Source organism: Bos grunniens, chromosome 15, assembly GCF_055505025.1.
Source record: "Bos grunniens cultivar Pamir isolate PY7600 chromosome 15, Bosgru_T2T1.0, whole genome shotgun sequence".
Lineage (NCBI taxonomy): Eukaryota > Metazoa > Chordata > Mammalia > Artiodactyla > Bovidae > Bos > Bos grunniens.
Window position 1 is genome coordinate 31529460 of NC_141179.1, and position 21243 is coordinate 31550702.

Consider the following 21243-nt stretch of genomic DNA (forward strand, 5'->3'; position numbering starts at 1 on the left):
CAGGCAGATTCTTTACTGATTGAGCCACCAGGCAAGCTCAAGAATAGTGGAATGGGTAGCCTGTCTCTTCTCCAGGGAATCTTCCCTACCCAGAAGTCGAACTGGGGTCTCCTGCATTGCAGGCGGATTCTTCACCAGTTGAGCTACCAGGGAAGCCCTTATTGGTAAATACTGCTCATTATTTTAAAGCACTTTTTTTTAAAACCAGCTAAATAGACTATATTAAACATAGCACAGACTGAATTTTAAAACGTCTTGAAAAATATGAATTAGGTTTATGAGACTACGTAAGGTAAATTCATTTATTGGTTTCTCTTTGTAAGACGCACGTGGGATTTTTAAATTGTTTTTGTTACAGTAAATTTTTTTGTAGTAAATATTTAATTGCTTTTATTTAACTTAGGCATGGAAGTATTTTGAACCGAGAGTCACCAACAGATAAGAAGCAGAAAGTTGAGCGCAGTACATCACATGATTTTGACCCCACAGGTAACACACTTTGTTCTGCCAAAGAATACTGAGACTGGTGAAGTTTTGAATAATACACCTTAAGCTACATAACTGCCTGAAACACCCAGGAATAGCTGTTTGATCTATTTAAGACTCTCCTTCCTCTTCAGTTACATAATATGAAACCTTTGCACTCAGAAGGAGTACAAGCATTTTTAACTTTCAACACTATGGATTCTACTATGGAAGCATCATTGCAGACTGTGTTGTATTTTAAAATAATAATGATACTAGAAATAGTTATATCATAATTGGAAATTTTGGTCAGACCAAGGACTTAGTAGCAAGGTAAATCCTAGGTATGAACAGTAGTATGTTTATAAAACCAACATTGTAATCAAGGCTATAACAACTACATATTCTGTAGTCAATTAAAAATTCAGATGTGATCACGGTAAATTGGAGAATTGGATAAAATAATTCAAAATTAATGATTATCTCACTTTAGAGTAAGTAGATGAATAGAAATCTCTTTTTCTTCAAAAAGTATTCTAAACTCAGAGCTGTCTTTCAACTTCAGTAGTGTTGATATTTCCTAGAATTTTCATGCTAGTGTACTTTTGACTATATCTATTCTTAATTTTGTATATAGGTTGAACCCTTCTTGTAATATATAGGCTTTGGTTTCCCCTTGTAAACTCACTCAGTATTTAATTTATAAAAATTACTTGATAAATTTGCTTTTGTCATTTGAGACGTATTCCTTGTGGATATACAGTTTTATTCACTGAGACATTCCCATGACAAAAGATAAAGTAAGTAAATACTAAGGTCTCAGATACATAAATATAATGTATCTGTTTTTAGGTATTTTCACTTAGAAATAACATTTTTAATAGAGTGTTTCTTTCGTATCCAAGATGTTTCATAGTATAAACTGCTAGTACACTTTGAAAAACATAAATATTACCTAGTAAGGGAAGAATGGGAAGTGAACAGCTACTGAACCTTGGGTGGTAGGTTAAAAATGAAATCCCAGTCATCAATTTAGGAGGCTTTGGTGGTGGGAGTATGTAATATGTAACTTCTGGATCTCTATTAAGAAATAATTCTTTGTTTTTGACACCTCATTTTGATGTCATAGGACTCCAAGGCTTTCATTTATTGATAAGTTTTGTCTTGATAACTAGGGTCACAGAGTTTCTGTCCTATACTCGTCGAAGCCATTAAAGTCTTGTTAGATTGACTTACTCTGTATTGTTCATCTGTGATGTACCCATCTCCAAAGACAGGTTAGCAAAGTGGTACCCCGTGTTTCACAATGAGATTATTACAGCTTTTAGTGCTTTTGTCATCTCTACAACTGTCAGATAATATATTTTGTAGAATTCTCATGTGTTGTTTGTTTGAACATATTTTTATTGCACTGTCTTTTCTTCAACAAATCTAAAATGTCATTACCTGTGCTGTTCGTGACCATTCTAAGGGCTGTCACCTGTGATGTTCATACTTTGTGTTTGCACGATTTAACTTGATCATGATTCATTCTTTTTTTTTTTTTTCTCCCCATGAATTTTCCCCCTTACATTTGGTCTCCATATTTTCTATATCTCTCTCCTTTTCTCCCACTCTTGTGCAGATAGCTCCTCCAAGAAGACAAAGTCTAGTTCAGAGGAGAGTAGATCCGAGATATATGGTAAGCTAATGTAGCCAATTCAGCCTTGCACCTTTGGAGCTTGCTTCATGCTGTTTCATTTTTTTTTTTTTAACTGCAGTCTTCTTGTGTCTGCTCTGCATGGCATGATCTCCTGCAGGGAAAGGGAGCCTGGGGTTTTAATGTGGCTGTGATGTGGAAGCTTAAGAAACTAACATTATAGAGGAGGAACAGGTACATTGCCCATCTTCTCTTTCATCTTGTTTATGTTAGGAAGGTGATCTCTAAGATGTTTGGGTCGAGTTTCTCCAAATAACATGGATGAGCTTTGAATTCTTGTCATTTTCTTCCCATGTCCCATTTGCAGAGTTTGGCTCATGTAGAATTTCATCATTCCTACCAGTCTTTTCCTCTCAGTCTAGTCCCAGTGTAGTTTAGATGTGTTAGCAGCTCTTCAGAATTTTTATTTTATTTTTTTATTGTTTTTTTTTTCTTTTTAATTGCCTCATCATCTGGAAGTGCTGTTCTTGTATAATTTTTCTACAACAGCAAAAATAACTTAAGTGTTTTATTTTTGTAGATGGAGAATGTCTCTGCCTTTCATAAGTTTCCCAAAGCTTATTCTGAATGGGAAAATTTCAAAATGGCACCTCTAAAAAATAATCTCCACAAAGAGCAGGTTTAACCTGAATGGTCAAGTCTTGCAGCAGATGCTTGAAACACTAATATTTCCAGGCTGTGTTCTGTCTTCCAAAGATAACGTAAACCCTGTGTGTGTAGTTCAGACATATTTTTCCTTTTCCTTTGCATAGTTTTACCTGCCCTCTTTTCTTGTTCTGGCATCTAATTAGTGTTTTGAGAAAAGTGAATAAGAGAAGCACTGCCTGGAACCTAGACTTTTAAAATAATCTTTGAAAGACTAATAAGTTTTTCTTTTTAAAGAAGATTCCAAATTTGGCCTCAAAGAAAAACCAGGTCGTCTTCAATAGAGCCAAAGTCTATCAAGTAGAAGTTTCTCCAGGTGCAGCTGTTTCCTAGCTTGATTAATACATGAAAGGAAAAAATATGTAAAAATGCCCCCTTTCTCTTTTAAGACACTTGAACACATACTGTCAGGTACTGTTTAGTATGAGGCCTGTGTTTGGTTGTAAATCAGTTAATGTTTCTGTGTTAGGTACATATCTATAGTTGCTTTGCTTGGGTTTATGTGACCAGTACTGTTTCTGTGCAGTTTAAACCTTTTACAGTAGTTAACAGGAAATGTGTACCATGCCATATGGCATGTCAGATTTCATGTTTTTTTCTTCCTTCCAAAGTATTTGGCTCCTCATAATTTCTTGAGACTCTGTCTTTCTGTTCTATATAAAGACCTTCCTATGGTTTATTCTCTCCTTAGGAATGTGAACACTCTCTTTATAGCACCATTCTTTTCCAGTAACCTTTGCAATTTGTAACCTTTGTAATTTCATCTCCCCCTCATTTTCCTAGATCTGTGGTATGTATGCTGTTTGCTTTGGATGAGACTAACAATTTAGGAATCTATGACTAGAAATAGTAAACTAATATTTTTCTTACCAGCGATAGGAATACTAACACTAGTTCAGACATGCCATTGGCTTGGTAGTAATAGAAACATTTTAAGTGGTAATGGGGAAGTAAGGTGTGGCTTCTCTGTGTTTGTTTCTTGAGAACCCTTGAAATACCTCTTTTGGAAGGAACTAACCCATGAGTTCTCAAAGAGTACTTTGGAGAGGGATGAGTTGATCACAACAGAGTTAGCGTGCTAACTTAAATCTCGTTGACATTACAAATATTCTATCACCAGTGTGAATAGACTTCTTCAGACTCTGTGCAATTAGCATGGGTGAAAAGGAGTATCTGGAGAGTTTTGGAAAGTTTAGAAATACTGGAGTATAACTTGAGTAGAATCATAGCAACTGATGACATTGCTTTAGTGTAGGGTCTCTTAAGCAAGGAGATCCAACCAGTCCATCCTAAAGGAAATCAGTCCTGAATATTCATTGGAAGGACTGATGCTGAAGCTGAAACTTCAATACTTTGGCCACTTGATGCGAAGAACTGACTCATTTGAAAAGACCCTGATGCTGGGAAAGATTGAAGGCAGGAGGAGAAGGGGACGACAGAGAATGAGATGGTTGGATGGCATCACTGACACAATGGACATGAGTTTGAATAAACCCCAGGAGTTGGTGATGGACAGGGAGCCTGGCATGCTGCAGTCCATGGGGTCGAAGAGTCGGACACGACTGAGCCACTGAACTGAACTGAGGGTCTCTTAACAAGCCCACTTTTAACTTTTGAGATTATCTTCTCTTGGGGTAAAATTTGTTAGCTGGATACTTCACACAGATACTCGTCATTCACTTACAAATTATTTATTTTAAATTTTCCTGGCCATTTTTAGAGCCATTTTGTGAGATGGATTCACTTTGCTCATTTTAAGAGGAAATCAAATGTTTGTTTTGTATTCACTTCTTTGTTAAGCTTCTGCCCAGTACAGTAGGTCAATATTTGTTCCTTTCCCCCTTATTTTCCTCTCAGATCATTTTGGAGTCTTTTGACCATATACAGATATATTTTCTGATCTGCAATTTTAATGATATTTAATTTTATGTTTTCCTTACTGTAATGGAGAAATTTTCTGTTGTTTGAGGAATGTGAGAGATTTAGCAAGGGAATTTTGAGTTAGACTACAGCTTCTCCCTAATTTCTGTCTTGGTGTCCTGAAAAGATCTCAGCTGATGGTATTATGTATAAGAAAATAAGCTATGTCTTTTTGAATCTGTGTTATTCCTCTGGGACTTCTATAGCAAAACACTAGAGACTTGACTTAACAAGAGTTTTATTTTCTCAGTTTGGAGACTAAAAATGTGAGATCAGGCTGCCAGCAGCTACTAGCATTAGTCAGGTTCTGGTGAGAGCTCGTCTCCTGGTTTAAAGATGGTCACCGTCTTGCTTCGTGCTTTCGTGGTGTTTTCCTTGGTGCAAGCATGTGTAGAGGGGGAAAGAGAGAACAAGCTCTTTGCTATCTTGTAAGGATACTAATCCCAGCATGAGAGCCTCACTCTTAATGATCTTATTTAACCCTAATTCCTCCTCAAAGGACTCATTCATCTCCAAATACTATCATGTTGAGGGTTAGAACTCAGCATATGAATTTTGTGGGGGTGACACAAGCATTCAGTCCATAACAGAAGCAAATTGTTGCTGCTTGAAATATTCTGATTTAGATACTTAGAATGTATCTTTTTAAATTCATATTTTTTTTCCTGACTTCTCATATCTGTAAAATGAGAAGTCCTTGGTTTGATTTTTACTCCCACCAAGTTATCATTCTCTCTGTTTTTTTCTTCAACTTTGCAAAGAGCATTCTACACCATGAATGTGTGTCCTCATAAGTCACTCACTTCTTAACTTCTTAAAATCTGACTGCTGAACACATACTCTCTGGGAGGTGAATCAAAATAATCTAACTTGAAAATTTATAAACTTTTTCTCAGTTCTCACCTTCCCCTTGAGACATTAGGCAGCGATGATACACTATCTTTGGTGTATATAATATTACGTCTACCCTTTCCTTTTCTCTTTATGTTGGTTTTATCTCTTCTGTATTTATTTTTCCTTCTTCTAAATTTAAGCATAACCCAAGTTTGTCCCTGGTCTTTTTCTGTTTCCAGTCTCATATTTATAACAGTTCACTGCATACTTCCACTCTGTCCTTCAAATCCAAATGACCAATTTGGGATTTATCCGTGTTAACTATGGCTGGAAATTGATTTCCCTGTTTCTTTTAGTAGCACAGTCATTTTCCTGTTCACTTAGTCTTATTTTCTTAAATTTACCTGTGACTTCTCCCTTTCTCTTGTCCTCATTGTCAACGGTTTGCCACATTCATTGGTTCTACCATCACATTATTTTTCACCCCTTACTGCATGGTTTCGTCTTTGCAGCTTTGTTCAGGTTTTCATTATGTCATTAGACTTATTTAATAGACTAGACTCGTAAGTTTCTTTCATGTTGATTTCACATTGATTGACTTCCTTTTCATTTTTCTGTATTCAATTAGATTGGTATCACTGAAGTAAGGATTTAGTCATTCACTTTTTAGGAAAGTACAAATAGTTATTAAGATATGCCATGATTTGTTTCCAACTCATCATTCTCCATTAATCTACTGCTTTTCACCTAAAGGAACCACACTGTCCCCCAAATTTTCATTTCTTCATATAGGACTTGGTACTTTTTCTTTGCTCATGCCATCCCCATTGTTTTGAATGGTTTATCTCCTATAACTCCTTGTTAGAATCCTCCCCACCCTTCAAGGCCTGTGTTCAACTACTGCCTCTTCCATATGGCTTTCCTAAGTTTGCTAAGTTTTTAAACAATGGCTTTTGTTGTCTGACATCCTGTTAACATCCTGCTTTATGTCAAGTTGTTCATATTTGTATTCATCTTTGCATCTTCCATAATGCCTGACACACTGGAATCACTCATTGAGTGAATGGTTGTTGAGATTGGTGTGCATTGTTTTAGTAAAGATGATTAATGGAATAAAATTGTTGATTCATTTTAATTGGATTCTCCTTTCTCTGAAAAACTTTAAGGTAAAAGAAAATGTGACTTTGAAAAGAGACTAACTGTTGGTTATAATGTAAAAGAAGGAAATTGGCATATTTGGAGCTTAAGGCCCTTCTTGCTGGCAACATTGTGCATTTAGAATCAAGAAACTTCTTAATCAAAGGATTATCTAAGGTCTAACTCATAAAACATGTATGTCTGGCAGCAGTTTAAAAATGAGCTGTTTTTATGGGGTTGCACATGGTCTTTCTCCACACCCTTCCCTGAAGCTAATTCTTAAGAGGTGAGACTTAGAGAAGTTTGGTCATGTAAAAAAATCAAAGATGAAGAAAGACTAATGTGCTTTCCCTGAAGTAAATGCAGTTTGAAAGGTTTAGCATGTTGCTTTGCATATTTAACACTACATTTTCATTAATTTTATATTTGGCAATATAGTTGCTGAATTTTTCAAGGAATATATTGCAGTGAAACCTCAGAGTACTTTTTCACCTTTTTTAGAATACCTGAAAGACTTCTTCCCCTCCCTACGGTAAAGCATTATAAAGACTTAACTTTTTTTCACTTTCAATCCTTGGTATTTAACTTTTGAGTAAGAAACAGTTTTTTATGTTGGTTTCAAATGTTGCATTGGAAAGGGGGATTAAGGAAGTGGAATAAAAGGATGTGAAGTTCACCTACCCCTAAAAGCACATGAAAAAATACATCTACATGTAGAAAAATTCTCACTGTAAACAAACTGGAAACTGGCAGAACAACTATATGACCAAGGCTGCAAGAAAGATTCTCACGTAGTTGGGTAGGATGGGAAGAAACACTGGGCTGAGACCTCTGCCCCTAGAAAGGACCTAAGAGGAAGAGGGAAATAGTGTGAGTGGACACTCACCCTGGGAAGTAAGCAGGTGGAGCCACAGGCTGGGAATCATAGTTCTGGGGTCCTCTGTAGAGGAGACAAGCTCCCTTGGCTGCTTGGTGAACCAGTGGGACAAAGAGAAAGGCAGGAAAAGCCTGGACTCCACTGTGAGGAGTATGTGGGTACTGGCTTGCCAATAAGAAACACACTTAAAAAGGAACAGAGCCATTTCAAGCCTGACTACCAGGGATTCTGCTCTAGCAACCTGGGAGTGGACCCCACCCCTGACAAGGCAACAGTGCCTACCACTGAGCAGAGAGGAAATCCCACCTTAAGTCCTGTGCAGGCCAGGACCAACACCAACCACCACCACCAGTGTGTGCACCCCCTATCAAGGTGATCATGGCTAGCACATCCTGAGGAAAAATGGTTCTGGCATCTCCATCAAGTTCAGCCCTCACACCAGAGACAATAGGCATAAACAGTCTACATGGGGATGCTGCTATGTAAAAACGTCCCTCAAGACCACAGTGGATAACTTACACCTAAATTCAGGGACAGAGTTAAGTAAAATGGTAAGGCAGAGGAACTACCCTCAAAAGAGCAAGGAACTACCCTGAAATAGTAAATAATGAAACAGAGGCAATCAGTCTACCGGTTAATGAATCCAAAAATTTCATAATAAAAATGTTAACTGAATCAAGAAAGAGAATTGATCTAAGTACAGATAATTTCTAGAACCAGTAAAGATCTTATAAAAAACAGATAATTCAGATTTCCACTTGGAACTCCGATCTAAAGTGTCTAGTGCAAGGCTTCCACATGCGATTCCCTATGAGCAAGTGAAACTAGACAAAGCACAAAAGGAAAAAGAACACAGGCACACGTCATCCCTAAAAAGAAATAAGCACAAACCGCTCAACCAGCCTTTCCCTCCAAGGACAAAAACCAAAAGGAAGAAGGAATACAACCCTAAAGCCTGACCTCAAGTGGAGCAAGTTAGAAAAAATGATGAAAAGACAGAAATACAGTACAAATGAAAGAACAAGGTAGAAACTCAAAGACCAAACAAAGAGGAAATAAGCAATCTACCTGAAAGAGAATTCAGAATAATGATAGTAAAGATGCTCTGAAGACTTGAAAATAAAATGGGGAAAATGCAAAAAACATTTGACACTGTTAATATAATCACCAAGGACATAGAAGAAATAAAGAAGGAGCAAGCAGAGATGAGTAACACAATTACTGAAATAAAAAATACTCTGGAAGGAACCAATAGCAGAGTAACTGAGGCAGAGGAGTGGATAAGTGAGCTGGAAGATGGAATGGTGGAAATAACTGCTGAGGAGAATAGAGGGAAAAGAATGAAAAGAATTGAGGATAGCCTCAGAGACCTTTGGGAAAATATTAAACGCACCAGCATTCAAGTTGTAGGGGTTGTGACTTAGCAGCAGCAGTAGCAGAGAAAGAAGAAAAAAAAAAAAAAAAAAAGACATTGAGAACATTTTTGAAGAAATTAGATCAAGACCAAGAAGCACAGAGAGTCCCTTACAGGAGAAACCCAAGGAGAAACACATTGAGACATATTAATCAAGCTGACAGAGATTAAGCACAAAGAAAGAATATTAAAAGCAGCAAAGGAAAAGCAACAAGTAACATACAGGGAAAAACTCATATGTTTAACAGCAGATCTTTTAGCAGAAACCCTGCAGGCCAGAAGGGAATGGCAAGATATATTTAAAGTACTGAAAGAGAAAAATCTACAACCAAGATTACTGTACTTGGCAAAGATCTCATCCAAAATTGATGGAGAAATCAAAAGTTTTATAGACAAGCAGAGGTTAAGAGAATTTAGCACCACCAAACTAATCTTGCAACATACTGAAGGGACTTATATAGCCAGTAAACACACAAGAAAGGAAAGACCTACAAAAACAAACCCAAAGCAATCAAGAAAATGCCAGTATCACTGCTGGTGCTGCTAAGTCCCTTCAGTCATGTCCGACTCTGTGCAATCCCATGGTCGGCAGGCCACCAGGCTCCGCCGTCCCTGGGATTCTCCAGGCAAGAACACTGGAGTGGGTTGCCATTTCCTTCTCCAATGCAGGAAAATGAAAAGTGAAAGTGAAGTCGCTCAGTCATGTCCGATTCTTAGCGACCCCATGGACTGCAGCCTACCAGGCTCCTCAGTCCATGGGATCCTCCAGGCAAGAGTACTGGAGTGGGTTGCCATTGCCTTCTACGTATCACTAATCATCTTAAATGTAAACAGATTAATGCACCAATCAAAAGATACAGACTGAATGGATAAAAAAATAAGACCCATATATATGCTGCCTACAAGAGACCCACTTCAGACCTAGAGACACATACAGACTGAAAACAAAAGGATGGAAAAAGATACTCCATGTGAATGGAAACCAAAAGAAATCTGAAGTGGCAATCCTTATTTCAGACAAAATAGACTTTAAAGAATATTATGAGAGACAAAGAAGGACACTACATAATGATCAAGGGATTAATCCAAGAAGACGTAACAATTGTAAATATTTAGGCACCCAACATAGGAGCACTTTGATACATAAGGCAAACACTAACAGGCATAAGAGGGGAAATTGACAGTAATACAATAATAGTAGGGGACTTTGACAACCCACTTACACGAATGGACAGATCATCAAGACAGAGAATCAGTAAGGAAACACAAACCTTAAATGAAACATTAGACCAAATGGACCTAATTGATATCTTCAGGACTTTCCATCCAAATGCAGAAGAATACACTTTCTTCTCAAGTGCACATGGGACATTCTCCAGGATAGACCACATCTTGGGTCATAAATCAAGCCTCAGTAAATTTAAGAAAATTGAAATCATATCAGGTATCTTCTCTGACCACAACACTATGAGACTAGATATTAACTAGGGAAAAAACCCAGCAAAACCCAGAAACTCATGGAGATTAAACAATACATTACTAAATAACAAAGAGGTTACTGAAGAAATAAGGGAAATCAAAAGATTCCTAGAAACAAATGACAATGAAAACACAACGACCCAAAACCTGTGGGCTCAGCAAAAGCAGTTCTAAGAGGGAAGTTCAGAGCAACACAATCATACCTTAGGAAACAAGAAAAGCATCGAAGAGACAACCTAATTCTACACCTAAAGAAGCTAGAAAAAGAACAACAGAAAAAAGCCCCTAAGTCAGCAGAAGGAAAGAAATCCTAAATATCAGAGCAGAAATAAATGAAAAAGAAATGAAATGTTACCAAAGATTAATAAAACTGAAACCTGGTTCTTTGAGAAGATAAATAAAATTGACAAACCATTAGCCAGACACATCAAGAAACAAAGGGAGAAAAGTCAGATCAACAGAATTAGAAATGAAAAAGAAGTTACAACAGACAACCCAGAAACACAAAGGATCATAAGAGAATATTGTGAGCAACTATATGCTAATAAAATGGACAACCTAGAGGAAATGGACAGATTCTTAGAAAAGTGCAATCTCCCAAGACTGAACCAGGAAGAAATAGAAATTATGAACAACCCAGTTACAAACACTGAAATTGAAACTGTGATTTAAAAAAAATTCCCCCCAAAACAAAACCCCAGGGCCAGATGGCTTCACAGGGGAATTCTATCAAACATTTAGAGAAGACCTAATGCCTGTTTTTCTGAAACTCTTTCAAAAATTGCAGATGAAGGAACACTTCCAAACTCATTCTTCGAGGCTGCAATCACCCTGATACCAAAACCAGGCAAAGTAAAAGATGCTCAGTTGTGTCCAACTCTTTGTGACCCCATGGACCCCATGGACAGTCCATGGAATTCTCCAGGCTAGAATACTGGAGTGGGTAGTTGTTTCCTTCTCCAGGGGATCTTCTCAACCCAGGAATCGAACCCAAGTCTCCCACATTACAGGTGGATTCTTTATCAGCTAAGCCACCAGAGAAGCCCCCAAACTAGGCAAAGACAACAAAAAAAAGTAAATTACAGGCCAGTATCACTGATGAACATAGATGCAGAAATCCTCAACAAAATTCTAGCAAACAGAATTCAACAACACATTTAAAAGCTCATACACCATGATCAAGTCAAATTTATTCCAGGGATGCAAGGATTCTTCAGTATGTGCAAATCAGTCAATGTGATACACCATATTAACAAATTGAAAGATAAAAACCATATGATCATCTCAATAGATGCAGAAAAAGAAAAGCCTTTGACAAAATTCAGCACCTGTTTATGATAAAAATGCTTCAAAAAATGGGCATGGAAGGAACCTACCTCAACATAGTAAAGACCATATATGATAAGCCCACAGCAAACATTATTTTCAGTGGTGAGAAACTAAAAGCATTCCCGCTAAGATCAGGAACACGACAATGGTGTCCACTTTCACCACTATTATTCAGTATAGTTTTGGAAGTCCTAGCTACCACAATTAGAGAAGAAAAAGAAATAAAAGTAATCCAGATTGTAAATAAAGAAGTAAAACTTTCACTGTTTGCAGATGACATGATACTATATATAGAAAACCCTAAAGAAACTATCAGAAAATTACTAGAGCTAATCATTGAATTCAGCAAAATCACAGGATACAAGGTGAGTACACAGAAATCACTTGCATTCCTATATACTAACAATGAAAAATCAGAAAGAGAAATTGAGGAATCAATCCCATTCACCATTGCAACAAAAAGAATAAAATATCTAGGAATAAACCTACCTAAGGAGACAAAAGACCTGTACACGGAAAATTATAAGACACTGATGAAAGGAATCAAAGACGATGTTAACGGATAGAGAGATATTCCATGTTCCTGGGTAGGAAGAATCAATATTGTGAAAATAACTGTACTGCCTGATGCAATCTACAAATTGAATGCAATCCCTATCAAACTACCAGTGGCATTTTTCAAAGAATTTGAACAAAAAGTTTCACAATTCATATGGAAACACAAAAGACCTCAAATAGCCAAAGCAGTCTTGAGAAAGAAGAATGGAGCTGGAGGAATCAACCTTCCTGACTTCAGACTATACTACAAAGCTACAGTCATCAAGACAGTATGGTACTGGAACAAAAGCAGAAACATAGACCAGTGGAACAAGATAGAGAGTTAAACCCATGCACCTATGGGTACCTTATTTTTGACAAAGGAGGCAAGAATATACAATGGGGCAAAGATAGCCTCTTCAATAGGTCATGCTGGGAAAACTGGACAGTTCAGTTCAGTTGCTCAGTCGTGTCTCACTCTTTGCGACCCCATGAACCGCAGCACCCCAGGCCTCCCTGTCCATCACTAACTCAGAGTTTACCCAAACTCATGTCCATTGAGGCGGTGATGCCATCCAGCCATCTCATCCTCTGTCATCCCCTTCTCCTCCTGCCCTCAATCTTTCCCAGCATCAGGGTCTTTTCAAATGAGTCAGCTCTTCACATAAGGTGGCCAAAATATTGGCGTTTCAGCTTCAACATCAGTCCTTCCAGAGAACACCCAGGACTGATCTCCTTTAGAATGGATTGGTTGGATCTCCTTGCAGTCCAAGAGACTCTCAAGAGTCTTCTCCAACATCACAGTTCAAAAGCATCAATTCTTCAGCGCTCAGCTTTCTTCACAGTCCAACTCTCACATCCATACATGACTACTGGAAAAACCATAGCCTTGACTAGACGGACCTTTGTTGACAAAGTAATATCTCTGCTTTTTAATATGCTGTCTAGGCTGGTCATAACTTTCCTTCCAAGGAGTAAGTGTCTTTTAATTTCACGGCTGCAGTCACCATCTGCAGTGATTTTGGAGCCCTGAAAAATGAAGTGAGCCACTGTTTCCACTGTTTGCCCATCTGTTTTCCATGAAGTGATGGGACTGGATGCCATGATCTTAGTTTTCTGAATGTTGAGCTTTAAGCCAACTTTTTCACTCTCCTCTTTTCACTTTCATCAAGAGGCTCTTTAGTTCTTCTTCACTTTCTGCCATAACTACATGTTAAAGACTGAAATTAGAGTACTTCCTAATGTCATACACAAAGATAAACTCAAAATGGGTTAAAGATCTAAACGTAAGACCAGAATCTATAAAACTCTTTAGAGGAAAACATAGGCAGAACACTCGATGACTTAAAGCAAGATCTTCTGTGATGCACCTCCTAGAGTAATGGAAATAAAAACAAAATAAATGAGTTTGACCTAATTAAAAGCTTTTGCACAGCAAAAGAAACTACAAACAAGGTGAAAAGACAGCCCTCAGAATGAGAGAAAATAATAGCAAATAAAACTGAGAAATAATTAATTTCCAAAATACACAAGCAGTTCATACAACTCAAAACCAGAAAAACAAACAGCCCAGTCAAAAAATGGGAAAAGGACCTAAAAAGACATTTCTCCAAAGAAGACATACAGATAGCTAACAGTCATGTGAAATTATGCTTGGCATCACTCATTATTAGAGAAATGCAATCAAAACCACAATGAGATATCACCTCACACCAGTCAGAATGGCCATCATCAAATAATAAATGCTTGAGAGGGTGTTGGAGAAAAGGGAACCCTCTTGCTTTGCTGGTGGGAATGTAAACTGATACAGCCACCCTGGAAGACAGTATGGAGATTTCTTAAAAAGCTAGGAGTAAAACCACCATATGACCCAGCAATCCCATCCCTAGACATATATCCTGAGGAAACCAAAATTGAAAAAGACATTTGTACCCCAGTGTTCATTGCAGCACTATTAACAATAGCTAGGACATGGAAGCAACCTAGATGTCCATCAACAGATGAATGGATAAAGTAGCTGTGGTATATATATATATATATATATATATATATACACACACACAATGGAATACTACTCAGCCATAAAAAAGAATGCATTTGAGTCAGTTCTAATGAGGTAGATGAACCTAGAATCTATTATATGGAGTGAAGTATGTCAGAAAGAGAAATATAGATATTGTATACTGATTGCATATACATGGAGTCTTAAAAGATGGTACTGATGAATTTATTTTCAGGGCAGCGATGGAGAAACAACAGAATAGAAAACAGACCTATGGACACAGGGAGCGGGGAGGAAGGAGAGGGTGAGATGTATGGAGAGAGTAACATGGAAATTTACAATACCATGTGTAAAATAGATAGCCAGTGGGAATTTGCTGTATGACTCGGGAACTCAAACAGGAGCTCTGTGACAATCTAGAAGGGTGGTATAGGGAGGGAGTTTCAAGGGAGGGGACATGGGTGTACCTGCGGCTGATTCTTGCTAATGAATGACAGAAAACCACAAGATTCTGTAAAGCAAGTATCCTTCAATTAAAAAAGTAGGTTATTCAATTCTAAAAGTAGATAATTCCAAAATAAAAAAGCACTTTAGAAGTGATGAGAAGACTAAATGACATAGAAGAATGCGTAAGTGATCCAGAAGGTAGAATAATGGAAATCACCCAATAAAACAGCAGACAGAAAGACAAATGGAAAAAAAAAAACCAAAAAACAGTAAGAGAACTTAGGGATAATATACAATGTGCCAACGTTCATATTATAAGGGTTCCAGAAAGAGGAGGGGGGATCAAACATGTATTTGAAGAAATTATGACTGAAAAATTTTCAACCTAAAAAAGGAAAAAGATACCCAATACACAGCAGCCCACCAGACTCCCCCATCCCTGGGACTCTCCAGGCAAGAACACTGGAGCGGGTTGCCATTTCCTTCTCCAATGCATGAAAGTGAAAAGTGAAAGGGAAGTCGCTCAGTCGTGTCCCACTCCTAGCAACCCCATGGACTGCAGCCCACCAGGCTCCTCCATCCATGGGATTCTCCAGGCAAGAGTACTGGAGTGGGGTGCCATTGCCTTCTCCAACAGGAAGTACTGTGGGTCCTAAACAGGATGAACTCTAATAGACCTATAAACAAGACATAGCATAATTAAAATGGTAAAATGTAGTTAGAGACGTCTAAAGGCAGCAGTAGAAAAATAATAATGCCGCATTTGCGGCAGTGTGGCTGTAACTAGAGATTATCATACAAAGTGAAGTAAGTCAGAAAGATATCACTTAACGTGTGTAATTTGAAACATGATACAAATTAACCTATCTCTGAAACAGAAATAGAATCACAGATACAGAGAATAGACTGGTTGTTGAGAAGGAGGAGGGAGGGAGGAGGGAAAGGGATAGATTGGGAGTTTAGAATTAGCCAATACAAGCTGGTATATATAGAACGGATAAATAACAAGGTCCTAGTTTGTTACACAGGGAACTATATTCAATACCCTGTGATAAACCGTAATGGAAAAGAATATGAAAAAGAGTATGTGTATATGTATAACTGAGTCCCTTTGCTGTACAGAAGTAATTAATAAACATTGTAAATCGACTACAGTTCTTTAAAAATACCATACAACAGAAAAAGAAATGAAAGGAGGAATAGCATCTTATACCTATTTATAGCATCAGAAATACAAAAAATCGTAAGAGAATATCATGAACAATATGTCATATTATGAACAACATGTCAACAAATTGGACAGTCTAGAAGAAATAAACAAGTTTCTGGGAACATACAGCCTATACCAGGACTGAGTCAAGAAAACACAGAAAATTTGAACAGAGCAATCACTAGAAGTGAAATTGAGTCTTTAATTTAAAAAATAAATACTCCCAGCAAACAAAAGTCTAAGACCAGATGGCTTCGCAGGGCAGTCCTACCACACATTTAAAGAACTTATACCTATCCTTCTTAAGCTATTCCTTGAGGAGAAGGGAACACTCCCAGATTCACACTATGAAGTCATCATTCACTTCAGTTCAGTTCAGTCACTCAGTCGTGTCCAATTCTTTGTGACCCCATGAACAGCAGCACGCCAGGCCTCCCTGTCCATCACCAACTCCCGGAGCCTACCCAAACCCATGTCCATTGACTCAGTGATGCCATCCAACCATCTCATCCTCTGTCATCCCCTTCTCCTCCTGCCTTCAATCTTTCCCAGCATCAGGGTCTTTTCAAACGAGTCAGCTCTTCGCATCAGGTGGCCAAAGTATTGGAGTTTCAGCTTCAACATCAGTCCTTCCAATGAATACCCAGGACTGATCTCCTTTAGAATGGACTGGTTGGATCTCCTTGCAGTCCAAGGGATTCTCAAGAGTCTTCTCCAACACCACAGTTCAAAAGCATCAATTCTTCAGCGCTCAGCTTTCTTTGTAGTCCAACTTTCACATCCATACATGACTACTGGAAAAACCATAGCCTTGACTCGACGGACCTTTGTTGGCAAAGTAAAATGTCTCTGCTTTTTAATATGCTGTCTAGGTTGGTCATAACTTTCCTTCCAAGGAGTAAGCGTCTTTTAATTTCACGGCTGCAGTCACCATCTGCAGTGATTTTGGAGCTCTGAAAAATAAAGTCAGTCACTGTTTCCACTGTTTCCGCATCTATTTCCCATGAAGTGATGGGACCAGATGCCATGATCTTAGTTTTCTGAATGTTGAGCTTTAAGCCAACTTTTTCACTCTCCTCTTTCACTTTCATCAAGAGGTTTTTTAATTCCTCTTCACTTTCTGCCATAAGGGTGGTTATCATCTGCATATCTGAGGTTATTGATATTTCTCCTGGCAATCTTGATTCCAGCTTGTGCTTCCTCCAGCCCAGCGTTTCTCATGATATACTCTGCATAGAAGTTAGACAAGCAAGGTGACAATATGCAGCCTTGATATACTCCTTTTCCTATTTAGAACCAGTCAGTTGTTTCATGTCCAGTTCTAGTGTTGCTTCCTGACCTGCATACAGGTTTCTCAAGAGGCAGGTCGGATGGTCTGGTATTCCCATCTCCTTCATTACCCTGATACAAAAACCAAAGACACTATAAAAAATTACAGGCCAACATCTTTGATTAATGTAGATGCAAAATAAATGAATGTAAATACAACATATTAACAAATTAAAGCTTAAACAATACACAAGCAGGATCATATATTATGATCAAGGTATATTTATTGTAAGGTCACAAAAATGGTTCAGTATACACAAATCCATGTGATACACCACAATAGCAAAAGGAGAGACAAAAATCACATGATCATCTCAATAGGTGCAGAAAAAGCATTTGCCAAAATCAAAACCCATTCATGATAAAAACTCCTATCAAAGTGAGTATAGTGGGAATATGTCTCAACATAGTAAAGGCCACTTAAGAGAAACACACAATAATACTCAATGGTGAGAAATTGAAAGCCTTCCTGCTAAATTCAGAATCAAGTCAAGGATGCTCACTCTCACTGCTTCTGTTTAACATGCTATTGGAAGTCCCAGCCACAGCTGTCTGACAAAAAAAATTTTTTTAAAGAAAAGATATACAAAATAGTAGGGAAGAGGTGAAACTGTCACTCTTTGCATATGACATGATGCTTTATATAGAGAACCCTAAATTCTGCACAAAAATACTGCTAGAACCAGTCAACAAATTGAGGAATATTGCAGGATACAAGATTAATACACTGAAATCTGTTGCATTTCTATTATACACTAATAATGAAATATCAGAGAAAGTAAAAAAGACAGTTCCATTTAAGATCACATCAAAATAATAAAATAACTAGGAATAAACCTAAGCAAGGAAGTGAAAGACCTGTATTCTAAAAAACTGTAAAACAGTGATGAAGAAAATTGAATATGACTCAAAGAAGTAGAAAGATATTCCAGACTCTTAGATTAAAAGATTTAATATTATTAAAATAGCCATATTACTCAAAGCCATCTACAGATTTAAGTGCAGTCAGAATACACAAGACATTTTCTGCAGGACTAGAACAAATAATCCTAAAGTTTATATGGAATTACCAGTGACCTCAAATTGCCAAACCAATTCTGAGACAAAAGAACAAACTGGAGGGAGGTATAATCCTCTCAAACTTCAAACTATACTCCAAAGCTATAGTAGTCAGAACAGCATGGTACTGGCACAAAAACAAATGCATAGATCAATGGCACAGAATAGAGAGCCCAGAAATAAATCTATACATCTACAGTCAATTAATCTATAACAAAGTGGGCAAGATAAACAATGGAGAAAAGATAATCTCTTCAAGTGATGCTGGGAAAGCTGGATGACCATATGTAAAACAATGAAACTATAACATTCCTTCATACCATATACAAAAATAAACTCAAAATGGTTTAAAGACCTAAATGTAAGACCCAAAACCATAAAATTGCTAGAAGAGAGCATTGAATACTCTTTGACATAAATTGTAGCAAAATTTTCTTGGATAAGTCTCCTAAGGCAAAAGAAATAAGAGCAGAAATAAACAAATGAGACCTAAATAAACTCAAAAGCTTTTGCACAGTGAAGGAAAACATCAAAAAGACAACCTGTGGAATGGGAAAAACATTTGCAAATGATGTGACAACAAGGGGTTAATATCCAAAATATACAAAGAACTCATTACAATTTAATATCAAGGAAAAAACAATCCAGTCAAAAAATGTGCAGAAGACTTGAATAGCCATTTTTCAAAGAAAATATGTAGATGGCTAACAGGCATGTGAAACAGTGCTCATCACTGCTGGTTATTAAGAAATGCTAATCAAAACCACAATGAGGTATTACCTCATACCTGTTAGAATGACGACCATCAAAAAGTCTACAAATAACAGATGTTAGAGAAGCTGTGGAGAAAAGGGAACCCTTGTACACCATTGGAGGAAAGGTAAATTGGTACAGGCACTGTGGAAGACAGTTTGAGTTCCTTAAAAAACTAAAAATAGAACTACCATATGATTCAGCAGTTCCACTCCTGGGTATATAGCTGGAAAAACAGAAATGCTAATTGGAAAAGACAATGCACCACAGTGTTCATAGCAGCACTATTTATAATAGCCAAGATGTGGAACCAGCTCAAGTGCTTGCCAACAAATGATTGGATTAAGAAGATGCAGCAATACAGGAACTACATTCAATATGTTGTAATAACCTATAATGGAAAATAATATGAAGAATAAATATGTATATAACTGAATCACTTAGTTGTACACCTGAAACTAACACAATATTGTGAACCAACTTTTATAAATCATGCTCGTGCTCAATTGCTAAGCCATGTCTAACTCTTTGAGACCCCCATGGAGCCCATGGGACCCCTGTAGCCCACCAGGCCCTGTCCATAGGGTTTCTCAGGCAAGAATACTGGAGTCAGTTGCCATTTCCTTCTCCAGGGAATCTTCCCGACCCAGGGAACCTGCATTGTCAGGCGGGTTCTTTACCACTGAGCCATCAACTATACTTCAATTTAAAAAAAAGAATATCTTATGTATGTGTACAAAGAGGGACATCATAACACACATCAAGGAATATTACTCAGCCATTAAAAATGAAATGCCATTTGTAGCCACATGGATAGACCTAGAGAGCATTATGCGTAGTGAAATAAGTCAGACAGAGAAGGACAAAGACTATATGATATAACTTATATGTGGGATCTAAAAACAATACAGATGAATGTATATACAAAACAGAGTCACAGATACAGAAAACAAACTTTGGTTACCAAAGGAAAGAGGGAAGGGAGGAAGTACAGATTTGAGGTAGGAATTAATAGATACAAACTACAGTATATAAAATAGATAAACAAGGATATACTGTATAGCATAGGGAAGTATACTGAGTATCTTGTAATAACCTGTAATGGAATATAATCTGCAAAAACACTGTTTATGTTATATGCCTGAAATTAACAGAATTTGTAAGTTAATGGTACTTCAGTAAAAAAACATTGGAAAAAAAGCCACAGTATTTTAACAGGAAAACATATCCTTTGTTTATAAAGGGGAAAATATTAGGAAAGGATAATATTTACATAAATTTGATAGACTGTCTACTTTTACTTCACTGATAACATGAAGCATGACATTTATTATCAGCTTCCAGCTTCTTAAAAGACAAGAAATAAAGAAAAACGTATTTGTAACTAAAGTTATTTTAGGGTAGATAGAGAATCAAGTTAGTTAGAATTTAGGACAGAAGGTTAGTGTCTGTATAGAAGTATTTCCTCACTTAGCATAGTTTTCAGGGATATGATTTTACTTTTTCTTGAAAAATGACTTGAGTATGATATATTTATAAAATAAGTTCAAATTAGTAAATATTCATTGAGCACCAATTATACACCAGGTACTATGATAAGGGATGGATTAAAAGGTATAGGAGACTGTACCTGCTTTCTAGAAGTTCACAGTCTGGTACAGAAGAAATCCTGTTTTGTAAGTATGATAATAGAGATGTGCACTTGATTACCAGTGCTCCATATGCAGTTATAAACATTTGTGGAAAAAAAAAAAAAAATCTTCACATGGCACTAAGGACAGTGAGAGTAAAGAAATATTCCTGTGACTAAATCTCAAATTTAGGTTATCGTTACCTTACTCATTGAATACTCTCTCTGCCTGTCTTCATACAAAATACTTGGTTACAGTTCATGTTAAAGTCATTTTGTGACCTTACAAAAACATGTATTCAGAGATAAACACATTTGTATGGTGATTATAATGAATAATCTTTATGGCAGAGAATAAGGGGATTAGAAAAATAAACCAGAAAACAGCAAACAAACCATGGACAATATGTGTTGTAAGAACCAGAAAAAGTTAACATGGTCAAAGGTGTTTTTTTTGTTTTTTTTGTTTTTAGTTAA

General features: G+C 37.1%; 1 protein-coding gene across 6 annotated transcripts in view; it reads left to right on the forward strand.

Moving 5' to 3' along the window:
- ARHGEF12 (Rho guanine nucleotide exchange factor 12) overlaps positions 1–21243 on the forward strand; it is a 169707-nt gene that overhangs the window by 76853 nt on the left and 71611 nt on the right. For 4 of the 6 annotated variants that reach the window (XM_086338308.1, XM_086338306.1, XM_086338303.1 and 1 more), the window contains exons 3-4: positions 404–489; positions 2090–2146. Coding sequence is in view for 2 of the 6 variants with exons in the window: in XM_086338303.1 (XP_086194429.1) it covers positions 404–489; positions 2090–2146 (143 nt within the window). In the remaining 4 variants the exon portion in view is untranslated. The remainder of the gene's footprint in view (positions 1–403; positions 490–2089; positions 2147–21243) is intronic. The other 2 variants (XM_086338307.1, XM_086338304.1) reach the window with 1 other exon arrangement.